Source organism: Trachypithecus francoisi, unplaced genomic scaffold, assembly GCF_009764315.1.
Source record: "Trachypithecus francoisi isolate TF-2019V2 unplaced genomic scaffold, Tfra_2.0 Lachesis_group16, whole genome shotgun sequence".
NCBI classification, from domain to species: Eukaryota; Metazoa; Chordata; class Mammalia; order Primates; family Cercopithecidae; genus Trachypithecus; species Trachypithecus francoisi.
In genome coordinates this window covers 84,917,808-84,934,970 of record NW_022681461.1, presented here as the reverse complement: position 1 = coordinate 84,934,970, position 17,163 = coordinate 84,917,808, and the positions used below count along the sequence as shown (strand labels likewise).

The 17,163-nt window shown below is 38.3% G+C and overlaps 1 protein-coding gene and 2 pseudogenes across 3 annotated transcripts in view; 2 read left to right on the top strand and 1 right to left on the bottom strand.

The window, feature by feature from the left end:
• Positions 1-508: 508 nt before the first annotated feature.
• LOC117099268 lies at positions 509-7,925 on the top strand (annotated as a pseudogene).
• A 46-nt stretch (positions 7,926-7,971) lies between these two features.
• On the top strand, positions 7,972-14,883 carry LOC117099267 (annotated as a pseudogene).
• Positions 14,884-15,325: 442 nt separating this feature from the next.
• The window catches only part of BAAT (bile acid-CoA:amino acid N-acyltransferase), a 29,175-nt gene continuing 27,337 nt past the window's right edge, over positions 15,326-17,163 (bottom strand). For 2 of the 3 annotated variants that reach the window (XM_033237953.1, XM_033237954.1), the window contains exon 4: positions 15,326-16,112. In XM_033237953.1, coding sequence (XP_033093844.1) covers positions 15,525-16,112 — 588 coding nt within the window. In that variant the 3' untranslated portion in view covers positions 15,326-15,524. The remainder of the gene's footprint in view (positions 16,113-17,163) is intronic. The other variant, XM_033237955.1, reaches the window with a different exon arrangement.

Below are 17,163 nucleotides of genomic sequence, written 5' to 3'. Positions count from 1 at the left end.
TCAACCTCACCTTCTTCTGAGCCCTCGCCTGAGTTGCCCCTAAGGCTCCTTTCATGGCAGTGGACCTGTAATTCTTTCCATCCTTTATTTATTATTCAGTTCCAAAGCTGCTTTCACATTTTTAGGTTTTGCTATGAACACATCGCCCTATCTCTCTGTGCCTATTTCTGTCTTTGTCGGTCTCTGCTGCTGTAACAAAATACCTTAGACTGGGTAATTTACAATAGAAATGTATTTCTCACAGTTCTGGAGACTGGAAGGTCTAAGATCAAGGAACTAGCAGATATGGTCTCTGGTAAGGGCTACTCTCTGCTCCATAGATAGCATCTTGTTTCTGCATCCTCACATGGTGAAGGTGGCAAGGCACCTCCCCTTCAACCTCTTTTTATTTTTATTTTTTTATTTACTTTTTTTCTTTGTTTGAACCTTTAATGAGAAAAAACATTACTATCGAGCTCAAGAACACGGTGTGTTTGGTGTGCCATTAGGCCAAGGGTTGGGGATACACATGGCAGAATTAGGAAACGGGATATACATCAACAAAAATATACACAATCATAAGAAGGAAAACTGGCGCTTGGCACAATACACTCTCAGTTTCCTCATCATTCAGCAGCATGTTGGGAATCCTGTGGCTGAGGCAGAACACACGTCCAGATTCTGGGCACTGCAGGGTGCCTCCAACACATCCAGCAGCACATGGTGCATCTTCCTCAGAAACTGTTCATCCTCCTCATATCCTTCAACCAGCCCTATAGGCACCCCAGTCAGGTGCAAGGTATGTATCAGCTGCCTCCAGGAGCACTGGTCACTCCTAGGGTATCATAAGTGAGGGTTGAACTCCAGAGGGCAGATGCAGACTTCGGTGGCCTAGAGGTGCAGGGGGAAGCCATGGGGCCCTACGCCCGCACAGTCAAGCTCAGCAGATTGTCTTCAACCTCTTTCTTAAGGGCACTGATCCTATGAGGGCTTTGCCCATATGGCTTAATCACTTCCGAAAAGGCCCTACCTCTTAATGTCATCACCTTGGGGATTAGGTTTTTAAACATATAAATTTTGGGGGCATTAATACTAAGATCATAGTAATGGGCATATGTGATATACAAGCCTATCCCTTACATTTGTGGGACCTACAGCAAGAATAAAAAATGAAAACCTACATACAATATTATAAATATTTAAAATGAAAAGCCAGGCACAGTGACTCATGCCTCTAATCCCAGTTACTTGGGAGGCTGAGGTAGAAGGATTGCTTGATGCCAGGAGTTTGAGACCAGACTGGGCAACATAGTAAGACCCCATCTCTAAAACTTTTTTTCTTAACAAAAGAAAAAGGTTTAATTCTACACAGCTGGGAAGGCCTCACAATCATGGTGGAAGGCAAGGAGGAGCAAGTCACATCTTACATGGATGGCAGGAGGAAGAGAGCTTGTGCAGGGAAACTCCCCCTTATAATACTGTCAGATCTCATGAGACTTATTCACTATCACGAGGACAGCATGGGAAAGACCCGCCTCCATAATTCAATCATCTCCCACAACACGTGGGAATTATGGGAGCTACTAGATGATATTTGGGTAAGGACACAGAGCCATACTATATCATTCTGCCCCTGGTCCCTCTCAAATCTCATATCTTCACATTTCAAGACAAATCATGCTTCCTAACAGTCCACCCAAGTCTCAAGTCATTTCAGCATTAACCCAAAAGTCCAAGTCCAAAGTCTCATCTGAGATAAGACAAGTCCCTTCTGCCTGTAAGCCTGTAAAATCAAAAGCAAGCTAGTTATTCCTAGATACAGTGGGGGTACAGGCATTAGGTAAATACAGCCATTCCAAATGGGAGAAATTGGCCAAAACAAAGGTGCTACAGGCCCCATGCAAGTCCGAAATTCAGCAGGGTAGTCAAATCTTAAAGTTCCAAAATGATCTCCTTTGACTCCATGTCTTACGTTTGGGTCACACTGATGCAAGAGGTCGATTCCCACTGTCTTGGGCAGCACTGGCCCTGTGGCTTTGCAGGGTACAGCCTCCCTCGTGGCTGCTTTCACAGACTAGTGTGGAGTGTGCTGAGTCTTTTCCAGGCATACAGTGCAGGCTGTCAGTGGATCTACCACTCTGAGATCTGGAGGCCCTCTTCTCACAGTTCCACTAGCCAGTGCCCCAGCTTTGTGTGGGGGCTCTGACCCCACATTTCCCTTCCACATTGCCCTAGCAGAGGTTCTCCATGAGGGCCCCACCTCTGCAGATTTGGGTGGGGACACAGAGCCAAACCATATCATTGGGCAAGTCCTATAGGCTGAGAGAAATAGTTAAATAAAGGCTATTTAGAGAAGGGTCAGGTGACGGTAACATCAGAGGGCTCTCAGGAAGATATCTTGGTAAATGCTCTTACACCTTTCCCCTTGACTCATAGCAGTACCACTCTAGGCCGGTCAACAGAAAGAATCAATCCTTTTCCCTGCGTGCCATCTTACCAGAAACAGGAGGCTTAGAGCAGGGACACAGATGAGGGTATTTTCCAAGCAAATCTCCAGTTTCCCACTTGACTGCTATGTGAGGAACCCCTGTTAAGAGAGGATATGATCCCTGAGCATGACTGGCAGTCTGAAGAGGAGTCTGCAGATGGACCCCATTCCTCACTAAAACTTGAGCATCCCACCTGAAGCCAGTGGCTCACTCCAGTTCTTCCCCACTCTTCCTGTGCCAACCCACACTCAGTTCAAATATTAGCTGTCTACGATGGCTCATACCTGTAGTCCCAACACTTTGGGAGGCTGAAGCTGGCAGACTGCTTGAGCCCAGGAGTTCGAGACCAGCCTGGACAATGTGGCAAAACCCCTTCTAGTTCAGTGTGGCTGGGGAGGTTTCACAATTATGGCGGAAGGCAAGGAGGAGCAAGTCAAGTCACATCTTACATGGATGACAGTAGTCAAAAGAGCCAAAAATAAAAAAAAATAATAATTAGCTAGTCAGATCACCTATGCTTTTAGTCCCACCTACTCAGGAGGCTGAGATGAGAGGGACAATCACTCAAGCCAAGGAGTTCAAGGCTACAGGACTGATGATCATACCACTGCACTCCAGTTGGACAACAGAGCTAGATCCTGTCTCTTAATAAATAAATAATTATTTAAAATTAAGAAATCAAGAAAAGCTGTTCAATAAAATATGCTCTAGGCTCTTATCTTTAAATATGACTTCATGATGACAAAATAAAAAATATTTGTAAAACTATAATTTTTCAGTGACTAGAAGTCAACAAATACCAAAAAATTCCTGAACATAATTATAGTACATATCTAAGTGTTCTTTTGATAGACCAGTAATGTTTCAAGTGAGTATAAAATAAAAACATTCATAATTTATAAATTATTATATATTTATTCTGTTTCATTTTAGCAAAATCACTGATTACGTTGTTTGTTATAATCTATTTTCACATAATTTCTGTTCTGTTGACAGTAATTTGTAAGGAAACATCTCTCTTTCAGTCATAATAGTTGTTAGGGTGTTTCTTAGTTATTTCAATTTGGAGAAATTTTGTTCTGCAGAGGGTATAGAAACTGAATGGTCAAAACATTTTTATAGTAATACTTAAATTCAGAAATAAAACATGAATATACATATCAAGATAAAATATTGAAAGTTTGTAAATAATAAAGTATTATAATTGCAGAAAATATTATAAAATATTTAATTTCATTATATAAATCTCTATCAATTGTGATTTTCACTTTCCAAGTGATATCAACATCATACACTTATGCAAAGAAGTGACATCACACTTTACACCTATTTGTCTCAACACAGATACAGATCTAAGATTAATATAAACCATACGCAAAATGTTCTTTAACTGCCACATGCAATTATTGCAAATATTATGCTAATCCTGAATACCTCCAGGATCACAAATTCAAACAAAAAGAGAGAAAAAAAAATACACATTACATTATTGGGAAGAACATTTTGTTACCCAAGAATCTGTTGCATTTGTGCTGTCTGAGAGGAATCAATGGTAATTATTTGGCCTTGTTTTTCACAGAGGAAATCCAAAGATAAATTCTCCTACATCAACACTGATATAGCACAAACCTTCCCAGTACTGGAAAACTATTTCCTTTTGTTTCATTAACATAAGATAAGCTATGTGGGACCTGAAACTGAGGTGCTAAATGACATCTCTTGAATGCTAAGTAACAGGGACAACCATGTATTATTTCATAACCTTGTAAGGATGGGGGTAATGTATGTGATATGTAAGGAGGGGGATTGTCTAAAATAAAGAAACGTGCCTGTCACAATTTTTCTGTAAATCTAAAACTATTCTAAAATAAAAAATTATTTAGAAAACATGTTTTTAAATAAAACACATATTATTTAATTAGTCCTCTATTAATTACTATTGATTGCCACTATTAACTACTATTGTTGTTTTAAATAGTAGCACTTACACACGAAAATGTAAATAATACAGAGTAGTATACACTTTAAAAGAAACGCTTATTGTACATATTTTCATGATAAAGTAATAGCACATGTATAACTAGTATATATCATATTATTCTGGGTTTTTTGGTCTGATTTCTTTTTCTGAACAGTACTTCAAAGCTAGTGTCAATCTCCTGATTTCATTGATATTTTAAAATAAGACTAATAATTAGCAAGTTGCCTGCATGATATATAAGGATGGTGCTCAGGTGAGCCTGTAAATATTTTAAACCTTTGGGAGTTAACATTTCTAAAATGATTGTTTTGAAGTTCAAATTGAGGTAGAAGGCTGGACTCAACTCCAGAGGTGGGGCTCGGACACCAGACAAAATTGAGGACTAGCTAAAACAGGGATAAGGCAGAAGCAGTTTTCCATAAGACATGCCTAACAGCGTGCCATGACAGCTTACCATGGCCATGGCAACACCTGGTAGTTGCCACTCCTTTCCATGGCAATGAACTCATGACCCAAAAGTTGTCACCCTTTTCCTGGCAATTTCTGCATAAACCACCCCTTAATCTACATGTAACTAAAAGTACGTATAAATATGACTGCAAAAACTGCCCTGAGCTGCTACTCTCAGCACACTACCTATGGGGTAGCCCCGCACTACAGGAGCAGTCACAGAACTGTAACACCACCAGAGCCGTAACACTGCTGGAGCTGTAATACTTCCACTTAAATAAATCTATTTTCTTGTACCCCACCACCAGGTTGCCCTTGAATTATTTCCTAGGTGAAGCCAAGAACCCTTGCAGGCTGAGCCCTACTTTGGAGCTCACCCACTCTATATCAAAATGATATGTAAAATATAGATGATAAGAAGAGTAGTATAAATTCTCACATAATAAATTTTCATATGAATTGAGTTTCTTTTCAGAAATACATTGGAATGTTACTTACAGGAGTTGACAATTATTTAGTATGTGAAAGAATGTTTATCCTACATGTTCAGGCTATTGCAATGGAAATGAAATATATTTATTGCCTATATGAAAGAAATATATTTATATGGATAGATGCCCAACTACAGGAAGATTTTAGTGAAATTCCTAACTAGGTAATGAAAAATGTACTGAATTTTTTATTTTTTTCTCAGCCTTGTGAAGAGAAGGGAATGATAGTAAACGTTTGTTATTTTATGCTGAAGTTTATCTATTTTCATATCAAAAGTTCTCATTCCTCTATTCAAGTTGCTGAAAGAACTTTAATATTAAATGACTTCATTAGTCTGCAGTGAAGATTGAGAGATGACATACAAAGCACATTTCATTTACATAGTAAATGGTAGTTAGTGTTATTTTGCTGTTCATTCATTCAGCAAATATATAGTGTGCACTGAGGATATAGCACTGGACACAACAACAATTTCTGCCCTCACGGAGCTTATATTCTAGTAATGGACCACAGACAATAAACGATGATCATAAGTTATAGGGTATTGTATAAGGTGATAATAGAGCAGTGTAAAAGGAAAGGTGGTAAGGGTGGGAGGAAGTGAATACAACATTGAAAAGGAGAGCAAAGTAATCTTTATTAATAATTCAAGATTTGACCTTCTTTGTCCTCCTGCCCCTTTTCCTACACTTTCGTCTTGTCTCCAACAGAAAGAGCTGCTATCTCTGCTAGGTACATTCTGGGGACCCAGGTCAGGCTGCAGCTGCGAAAGAAGAGGCCTCAACCAGGGAGGAAACCACTGAGTAACGACCAGAGAAGAGTCAACTCCCTAGCAGCAGCCTCCAGAGAGGCCCACCCACCTGTGTGCCTGTCTCCCTGCCCAGTTCACAAAGCAACCTGCTTCTGCAAAGTGATGCCATCAAAGGGACAATGTCGTCATTAAATTTTGTGTTGAAGATAGCAAAGATGTTAATGTAAATTTTGAAAAATCCAAACTTACATTCAGCTGTCTTGGAGGAAGTGACAATTTTAAACATTGAAATAGAATTGATCCTTTTCACTGTGTTGATCCAAATGATTCCAAGCATCAAAGAATAGACAGATCAATTTTATGTTGTTTATGAAAAGGAGAATCTGGCCAGTCATGAGCCAAAGTTAACAAAAGAAAGGGCAAAGCTTAATTGTCTTAGTGTGGACTTCAGTAATTGGAAAAGCTGGGAAGATGATTCAGATGAAGACATGTCTAGTTTTGATCATTTCTCTGAGATAATGTGCTGAGACCAGATAGGTCATGGAGACCCTAACCCAGTGGTGAGTAGAGGAATTAAAGACACACACACAGAAATATAGCATGTGGAGTGGGAAATCAAGGGACTCACAGCCTTCAAAGCTGAGAGCCCCGAACAGAGATTTACCCACATATTTATTGACAGCAAGCCAGTGACAAGCAGTTTCTACAGATTATAGATTAACTAAAAGTGTTCCTTAAGGGAAACAAAATGATGGGCTCTGATTAGTTATCTGCAGCAGGAACATGTCCTTAAGACACAGATCGCTCATGTTATTGTTTGTGGCTTAGGAATGCCTTTAAGCAGTTTTCTGCCCTGGGTGGGCCAGATGTTCCTTGCCTTCATTCCAGTAAACCCACAACCTTCAGTGTGGGCATCATGGCCATCACGAACATGTCACAGTACTGCAGAGATTTTTTTTATGGCCAGTTTTGGGGCCAGATTTGGGGGCCTGTTCCCAACAATGATGAACAACATGAATGGCAAGGAGGATGTGGTTTACCAGAAATCAGTGGCGCAGATGTCGATTTACAAGATAGTGATGAAAAAATGCCAGATCTGGAGTAAGGAATAGTGTCATCACCTGGACTTTGAAAAAGAAAAGCAACTTCTCTGCTCGATTTTGTAATTGAGAGAATTCCTGAGTTAACAGCTCTGAAGGCACTTGCTATATTTGCCTAGTTTAACCCATTTGTCAACTTGTTTGTGTTTTTAAAGCCTTCACTGAGGGTGAATATGTACGTTTCGTATGGGGCAGTTTGAAGTCAGCTAAGGCAGTAACCTTATGCAAGAACATTTCCTGGACTTCCATGAAGCTGTTGCAGTCCTAGGCAATTGATGCAGCGGTTGTGATAAAGAAAACATCATCTAAGTCTCCTTTTCTTCATAATGAAGATACTGATGTGATAGGAAGCTCTCAGCTTAGGGAAAGATAACTACATTTAGGGTATAGAATATGGACTTAAAAGCAGATGAAGCAAATTGGCTGATACGTTAAATTGATAACCCTGCTGTTCTTCTTCTGGTATATACTTCAAGCTATACTACTAACATTTAGTGTTCAAAAACTTCACTTCACACTATTGTATGTAAGTGATCACATGTCAGTGTGCCAGATCTATCTTAGCTAAAACTAGTAAATGACTTAACTTAGATGATTTCTGAAACCTGTACATTTGGTATTGTTTGGCCCATAAGCTTTTAATTCTCTTAGAATGGAGGATGAAGGAAGCTGTGCATCATTGCTTGAGAGTCTGCAGCTTTAGACCAGATTTATATTTGCACTAGAAGTATGGCAAGTGAGTGAAAAAAAATGTTAGTGCATTTTGGATTTTTAATTTCCTTTTTTAAAATTATTCTGCTTGTACCAAGGCTGAAAACCTCAATTTATGTTAATGACAGTAGAGATTTTTTTTTTTTTTTTATGTCTACATTCTTTCTAATAAACTGCTGGAAGATCTCTTGGCCATCCTTTTAAGTGTCTGGCTTACTGTAATTTTATGTATTTACCATTGATTATAATGTATTTTTATTTGAGAAAGAATTTGGGATTTTTCCTCTGTTTGGAAAAAAAGGCTTGCTGCAATGTCATAGGAAACCTTTTAAAAGTGGATCTGTAACAGAAAATTTTATATGCACTTTGCTGCAGTTGGAAAAGAAAGCATTGTGATTTTATTGAAATAAAACTAAATGTGTTGTCCTCCTCTAAGAAAGATAATAATAATTCAAGATTTGAACAAAAACTTGAAAGAGGTGATGAAATTGTTCATCTCTACAACAGTATTCATGACTTGGACTGGACATGCAAATTAACATATAATGCAAATTGATCTACTTATTTGAACAACCTGAATTTATACTTATAAATAGAATGTATATCAGTCAGTGTTCTCCATACAAAACAACATGAGTATGGCCATTGTAAATCTAGCAAGGTGAACGAACACCTTAATCATAATATATTGGATTCTTTTTATCTTTTTAATTACCAAATGTCATCAGAAGTTTCTGAAAACAATCTATTGTGAAGAGTCATTTGAAGGAGTTGGAAAAAATCAAAGATAATTATAAGAATTTTCCTGACTTTTAGCTCTAATAGAAATATTGTGGCAGCTTAGTTCTAAATTACCCCGCTCTTCCTAAAAACTAGAGTTACAAAAAAAGGCACACTTTCGGTGAAACTAGAAGACAGGATAAATCTAACAAATTGCAGATATTCACTCCCAGAAAGAGACAGCACTATGAGAAGAGGAAGCATCTGTGAGGAAATCAATCTCCAGGCGACGCAGAAAGAGAACTATCAGAAATAGAGAGTGGAACCCATAAGTGGCAGAACTCAGTAAGCCATTATGGTGGACACACTGATGCTGTACTGAAATCTTCCTTCAGAAATCAAGGATTTGTAATCCAGCTGTTGAAAGCACTGCTGGGAAACAGCGCTCAGCTGTCAGCCATCTTCAAGGATTACCTTGGCTGAATAAAGCCACCTAAGGTATGCCCCAACACAATGACTATTATCAAAAAAAGAAAAAGAAAAAAACAAGTGTTGATGAGAATGCAGAGAAATTGGAACCCTTGTGTATGGCTGTTGGAAATGTAAAATGGTGGAGCCATTATGAAAAACAGTATGATGGTCCACCAAAAAGTCAAACATAGAATTACCATGTGATCCAATAATTCCACTGTGGGTATATATCCAAAAGTATTGAAAAGCAGGGCTTAAACACATCTTTATAGCCATTATGAAAAACAGTATGATGGTCCACCAAAAAGTCAAACATAGAATTACCATGTGATCCAATAATTCCACTGTGGGTATATATCCAAAAGTATTGAAAAGCAGGGCTTAAACACATCTTTATATATCAATGTTCATAGCAGTATTATTCAAAATAGTCAAAAGGTAGAAAAAACCCAAATGTCCATCAACAGATGAATTACTAAATAAAATGATGGGTGTATACACATGCAATGGAATATCATTCAGCTGTAAAAAAAGAAAAGAAAATTCTGACACATGCTACAAAATGGATAAACTTTGAAGACATTACATTAAGTGAAATAAGCCAGACACAAAAGGGCAAGTAAGGATTCTACTTATATGAGGAACCTAGAATAAATTCACAAAAACAGAAAATAAAAAGGTGTTTTCCAGGAACTAGGATAAGGGGAAAATGTTACTGTTTAATGAATATAAAGTTTTAGTTTGGAAAGATGAAAAAATTCTGGAGATAGGCAGTTGTAATGATAGCATATCAATGTGAATGTACTTAATGCCACTATATAGCATATATATCATACAACTAAAAATTTTATGTCTATTTTATGATGTATCTATTTTATCACAATAAAAAAGTCAGCATCTTTTACAAAATTTTGTTCATATTTTTTAATTAAGCAAAAATTTATATGGATTCCTTTTTTTGCTTAAATTTTTTTATTTTTATTTTGGATTCAAGGGTAAGTGTGCAAGTTTGTTACACAGGTAAACTCATGTGACAGGGATTTATTGTACAGATTATTTTGTCACCCATGTACTAAGCATCGTACCCAATAGCTACTTTTTCTGTTCCTCTCCTTCCTCCCACCCTCCACTCTCAAATAGGCCCCAGTGTCTGTTGTTCCCCGCTTTTTGTCCATGTGTTCTCATCATTTAGCTCGCACATATAAGGGAAAACGTGTAGTATTTGGTTTCCTGTTCCTGTGTTCGTTTATTCCAACTCGATCCGCGTTCCTGCAAAGAACACGATCTTGTTCTTTTTTTGCGGCTGCGTAGTATTCCATCGTGTATATGTACCACATTTTCTTTATTCAGTCTACCATTGGTGGGCATTTAGGATGATTCCATGTCTTTGCTGTTGTGAATAGTGCTGCAATGAGCATATGCATGCATGTATCTTCATGATAGAACAATTTCTGTTCCTTTGGTAATGGAATCCTAGTAATGGGATTGCTAGGTCAAGTGGTAGTTGTATTTTTAGCTCCTTAAGGAATTGCCACACTGCTTTCCACAATGGTTGAATTTTATACTCCCACCAACAGTGTATAAGCATTCCCTTTTCTCTGCAACCTCACTAGCATCTGTTATTTTTTGACTTTTTAATAGTAGCCATTCTGACTGGTGTAAGATAGTATCTCACTGTGGTTCTGATTTGCATTTCTCTAATGATCAGTGATGTTGAACTTCTTTTTATATGCTTGTTGACCATATGTATATCTTCTTTTGAAAAGTGTCAGGTCATGTCCTTTTTTATTTTAACTCTGGCAACATTAATGTGCCAGATTAAGGATTTTTTTAAAATTTTATCATGTAATTTAATTTTAAATCTTTTTTTATTTTCCTGGTATGTGAAAGGCTAAAAAATATAAAGAACTGGTTTAGACTGGAAATATCCACTATAATATAGATATATTATACTAGATATCAATAAAATATATTATACTATATTATACTAGATATCAATAAAAATCCAGGTTGTCTTTTAAAAAATTACCAGGAGTAATTACATATCCAGGATCGTACTACTAAACTTTCTAAAAAGAAGATCATTTTTATTGTAATTAAACTATTATATTTAAAAAGAAATTTTTTAAGATTCTGTTTATGAAAGAAGTACATTGGTATAATATCTAACCCAAAAATATCATGAAAAAGGAAACCACAGTTTAATCCCATTTATTAATGTTAATTAAGAATACATCATGACCAAAGGAGTTGCATTTCTCAAATGCAAAGATGACTAAATACTAAAAAATAATTTATTCCATTTAGTTATCCAGAGAAAAAACATAGAATTATTTCTGATGATGCTAAAAAGGCACTTGAAAAACAATTCAAAAATTCTTAGTTTAAAAAATTTTTTCATAGACTATAAATCAAGTGATATACATGAGGCCAAACACCAACATCATACTATATAGGCAAAAACATTCCTCCTAAAGTCCAAAACAGTAAATAAGAAAATTACACCCATTATTACAACTATTATATAACTTTGGACTGCTGGTGTTAGCCATTACATGATTATTACTCATATAGTCAAAGGAGATGTTTCTATTGAGTGGATCTATGAAATATGACCACTTATATAACTGAGAGAGGAGGGAGGCTATTAGTCTCACTCAACCAAATGGAATGATTTTGCTCTAAGCAGAGGGAGTATCAGAAAGGAGATAGAAGGAAAAGAGTTTAGGCACACACAACCAAAGTGTCCTCAAGTTACTTCCACTACTCTAATTCTTCACTGGCTCCCCACCTACCTACAAAACGATTCAAAATATATTTCTAGTCATCCATCTTCACCTTAATTATCCACCAATCACCTTCCACTTCCATACATTGCAATTTAGTCGCTCAGAAATATTTGGGCTGTGACTTGCCCCTTAGAGAAACCCCTCAAAGTTGACCTTGGACAAAGTTATTTGGATTTCACTATGCCCAGGACCATAAAATTATGTCCTGCAAGCCAAATAACCTACAGCCTATTTTTGTACTGCTTGTGGGTTAAGAATGGTTTTTACATTTGTAAATACTTGGAGAAAAAATAAAAAGAAAATTATTATTTTGTGATGCAAAGACTATATGCAAATTTTAGTGTCCATAAATCAAGTTTAATTGAAACACAGTCATTCATTACACACTATCCATAGGTGTTGCTGTGCTATCACGGCAGAGCTGAGTAATGGTAACAGGGACCCTATGGCTTGCAGTACTGAAAATATTTGCTATCTAATACTTTACAGAAAGAGTTTGCCAGCTCCTACTCTAGAGACACACAATTCCCTCATCATGGCTGTGTCCCCAAGATGCAATTCTGTGGATTTCATATGGTTCCTTTCTCGTTGCTGAGAATGCCAAAATGTTGGAGATTTTTAAGTGCAAAAATAAGTTCATTTAATTTTATTAGCTTTTGCTGAATTATTGATTGTAGACCCATTCTATGATCTTATTTCCATATCAACTTCCATATTGCCTTAAACTAATAGATTATTTTCCCAGATCTAGTTTTCCAATAACAACTGCATTACTATTTTAAAATATGAGAGATCTAAGCATATGTAATTTTATTTTAAGACATCAACACACTTTGGGAGGCCGAGACGGGTGGATCACGAGGTCAGCAGATCGAGACCATCCTGGCTAACATGGTGAAACCCCGTCTCTAGCAAAAAATACAAAAAACTAGCCGGGCGAGATGGCGGGCGCCTGTAGTCCCAGCTACTTGGGAGGCTGAGGCAGGAGAATGGCGTGAACCCGGGAGGCGGAGCTTGCAGTGAGCTGAGATCCGGCCACTGCACTCCAGCCTGGGCGGCAGAGCGAGACTCCGCCTCAAAAAAAAAAAAAAAAAAAAAAAAAGACATCAACAAACGTCAACCTCTGATTCATTTCATGTCTGTTTTATAAGCCAGGGCATTCTGTAGTTTATTGGTGGTAGCTTTTTTTCCCTTGCGTATTGCTATGATTGCAAATTGGAATATTTTAGGTCAAGTAGCACTCTAAGTTTATTTCCACAAATATAGGACTCTCAGGGTATGATATTGGGTTAAGTGGAAACGATTTTTCCCTTTTAAAGTTAAGGCGACCATTCTCAGTCCTCTTGCCCTTCTCTTGCTGTGACTTCCTTCTTACAGTAAAACATCAAAGACATTCCTCTGTGAAGGGCAGCAGTGTAGGAGCTGGTGAAGGAGAGACTGTCCAAAACTTCCTGCTCATGCAGTCCAAGTCTCTAGTGCAGAAGCTGCAGTGCTCCTCGAAGACCTTGTAGCTCAAGTACTTTCCCTTGCTGCAATATTCCAAGGATACTGGCCTTATGTCTTGAGGTTGCTGCCAAATGACCCCCATGGATGATGAAAGTCTGAACCTTCCCCAAGTGGGGCATGATGAGCTTTCTTGGGGGACCCACAACAACAAGAAAACCCTTCTCCTGTGGTACCACATCTGTTGAGTACAAACTCCCTGGAGATAATGCCGAGGAGTCAGCAATACCATCAGAGGAGGGGTACTGTGACTTTACTAGTAGACCGAATGAGAAGTGATACTGCTGTCAACTTCTGTGACAACAAAATGAACAAAAAAAGAAAGGTATCCTTTGTGGTGTCAGTGCTCTAGTAAGCAGAAAATCTGTAAGGCTCCTAAGAACATCCTGGTTGCTGGCAGCCATTTCTTTAAGACTTTATATAGCGTTAAAAGCTAAGAAAGCCCTAACCAAAATACTACTACCCACTTAGGTATTGCTGCAGTCAAAATTTTTTAGTCTTTGTGGACTTCTTGTATTCTGGTAACCTGGTGCTCACAAGCCAAAATAATGATAGTGACCTATCTTCAAACAAGTAAAATTTCAAACTTGCTGAAATTTTATTAAAGATGCCTAAATTTATTAAAGATTAAATATAAGCTTTAAATCAGAAGTTCCAGGGTCTGCAGTTGTTAACTATAATAATAGAAAACCAGGCTGGGCATGGTGGCTCATGCCTGTAATCCCAGCACTTTGGGAGGCGAATGCACATGGATCACTTGAGGCCAGGAGTTCAAGATCTGCCTGGCATACATGGCAAAACCCTGTCTCTACTGAAAATACAAAATTACCCAAGGGGGGTGGCTCATGCCTGTAATCCCAGCTACTCAGGAGGCATGAGAATTGCTTGAATCTGGGAAACAGAAGTTGCAGTGAGCCAGGATCCTGCCTCTACCCTCCAGCCTGGGTGACAGGCAAGACTGTCTAAAAAACAAACAAACTAACCAATCTCAGTTAATAGAGATGGTCTGTCTTCATCATGGGATCAAAAACTTGCCAATTTGGGGGAAACATGAAATCTTACCAATTTGACAAGTAATATAAAAATTGAAAATGATGGCTGTAATGTCAACAAGGGCCAAACAGAAAACTACCAAGTGAATGACAATGGTTGGGTCCAGAATGTATCTCCTGAAACGGCTGAAAACAAATCCAAAGGTCAAACAAGTGTTTGCTGGGAATAATATGGGCTCCCAGGGAATTCAAGAAACTGGGAAACACCTAGGAAAAACCAAACTACAAAGAGATTTCTTTATAATACATCATCTAATAATGAAACAAATTTGGAAGATTACTCAATGATGCAGCCACCTATTGCCTTTTCAGTAGGGTAAATATGCTACTCATATTTGAGTAGAAATCTTGGAAGAATCAGATTTGGATGTTGCTCTACTTTCAGGGCTGGATGATGATAAAAATGTATTAGCTGAAGCTGGGTCTAATCAAGATGGAGGTGATGTTAGAACTTCACATATTTTATAATAAATATGGTTTGATGCCTGGCACTTCAAGTGACTTCAAGTATGAGTTGATGCCAGATATTTCAAATGATTTCAAGTATCGATTGATACCAGGTCCTTCAAATGATTTCAAATATGGATTATTGCCAGAATCTTGGCCAAAACAAAAAACTTGGGAAAATGGTGAATCATTCGTGTTAGGTTGTTCTTGTGTTGCTATAGAGAAATACCTGAGACTGGGTAATTTATAAAGAAAAGAGATTTAATTGGATCATGGTCCTGCAGGCTTTACAGAAGCATGATGCTTGCATCTGTTTGGCTTCTGGGGAGGCCTCAGGAAGTTTACAAGCATGGCAGCAGGTAAATGGCGAGGAGGCATCTCACATGGCGAGATTTATCCACCATGTCCAGTTTGGTAGCTTGTTATGCAGTATAAGTGAAATATCAGGTTTTTACCCTATGCTCTTTTTAATCATTAAAATTAATACAAAATGTATATGGCAGTTGGGGGAGACATTCCGCCATGAAAATTGAGAGAAGGTCCTGGTAAAGAGATTTGCTTCTTTATTTTCTAGGAATATCTAGTCTTCTTAGAGTGGACTGGTCATATCTGGAATGAGGTGCTTCCTGAGAAATCTCTGGATCTCCTTCCAAGAATGTTCCTGTGCAGCTGCGTGTGGGATCACCTCTCCTCCCCAGTGTAACTTCAAATCGCGGGTCATTGAGGCACAGCACAGAGGAGAATAGGGAGGTTCTATCAGGTGGCCTGCCCCAGGGTAAGATAGCAGGGTCCAGTTGTTCTTTCCATGTCTCCTCAGCTGTCCTATGGCTTGTTCAGCATGTGCTTTGCTGTTGATAATCTTATCGCCTTCTCCTACAATGAAGAGGAAATGCCCCTGGGCCTCTTCAACAGGAAACAAATATTGACTGGCCCCAACTTCAGTTGTCTCATAAATGCGATAGAGCTCTAGTAACCCCAAGGCACTGGTGGATATTAATTGTGCAGAATAGGGAAAGGGCTGATAGATCTTACCACGATACACCTGTGGAATGCCAAAAGGAAAGTTGGTTCCATTAATAAGTACCGTGGCTGTGACTTGCTTTAGATTAACAGCCATAGATAGTCCAATCTGTACTCCTTGACATACAGAGACTACCCCAACGCCTGGGCCAAAGACCTGAAAAAAATAATAGAAATGAGAAATTATTCTATCCTTCATTTAGGAAAACTCCACAATCTCAAACAACCAAAGAACTTCAATGGCTAATGAGAACAAAGCAAGTATTAATCCTGCCCACATCCCTAGATATAGATTTCTGGAATATATAATATGTATTCAAAAGAAATACTCCAAAAATACGTCACGCTTTACTGACTATATATTATGGATTCAGCATTGTGTTAGGTTCTGAGTTTAAAATGCCCTAAAGAAATACAAATGCCGTAAGAAATGGCAGGTGGCCATTGTGAATAATGTGGGTCAGGGTGTAGATGATTGGTAAACTTTCTTGCACCAGTTCTGAGCTCCCTTCAGAGGAAAGGGCACCCTGTAGCAAGAGACTGAGAAAGAAAGTGAGATCATAGGATAGAGTTGAACAGAGGATACGAGATTTGCTTTGGTTTTTCCAAAAGTTTTCTCATTGTGGAGAAAAATGTCATAAAGGAGGCTTGGCTCAGCTTCCTCCCTCATTGCCAGTCATCAAATAAGCATCCTTAAATCATCTACCCTAAGGCAAGCACTGGGAGTCACAGAGAGAAAACTAATAATCTCTTGTCATTAAGGAACTCACTGCCAGATGAAGAGATAGGAGGAAAAAAGAAACACAACAGATGATTGGAGCATCATAAATTCTATGACATAAGACTGCATATAGGCTAGACTGCCAACCCAGATTAGCAGAGAATAAAGGCAGGATCAAAGAAAGGCTCTTAGAGGAATTGGCCACAAAACAAAATGAGTCTTCATATCAAAAAATGAAAGCCAAGCCTGGGCAACATAGTGAGACCCCAACTCTACAAAACTAAAAAATTAGTTGGATATGGTGGTGTGTGCCTGTAGGCCCAGCTACTCAGGAGGTTGAGGTGGAAGGATCACTTGAGCCCAGGAGTTCAAGGCTTTAGTGAGCCATGACTGTGCTACTGTACCCCAGCCTGGGAAATAAAGTGAGATCCTGTGTCAAGAAATAAAAATAAAAATAAAGTCAACGAGAAGGAATGCTATTCTATGC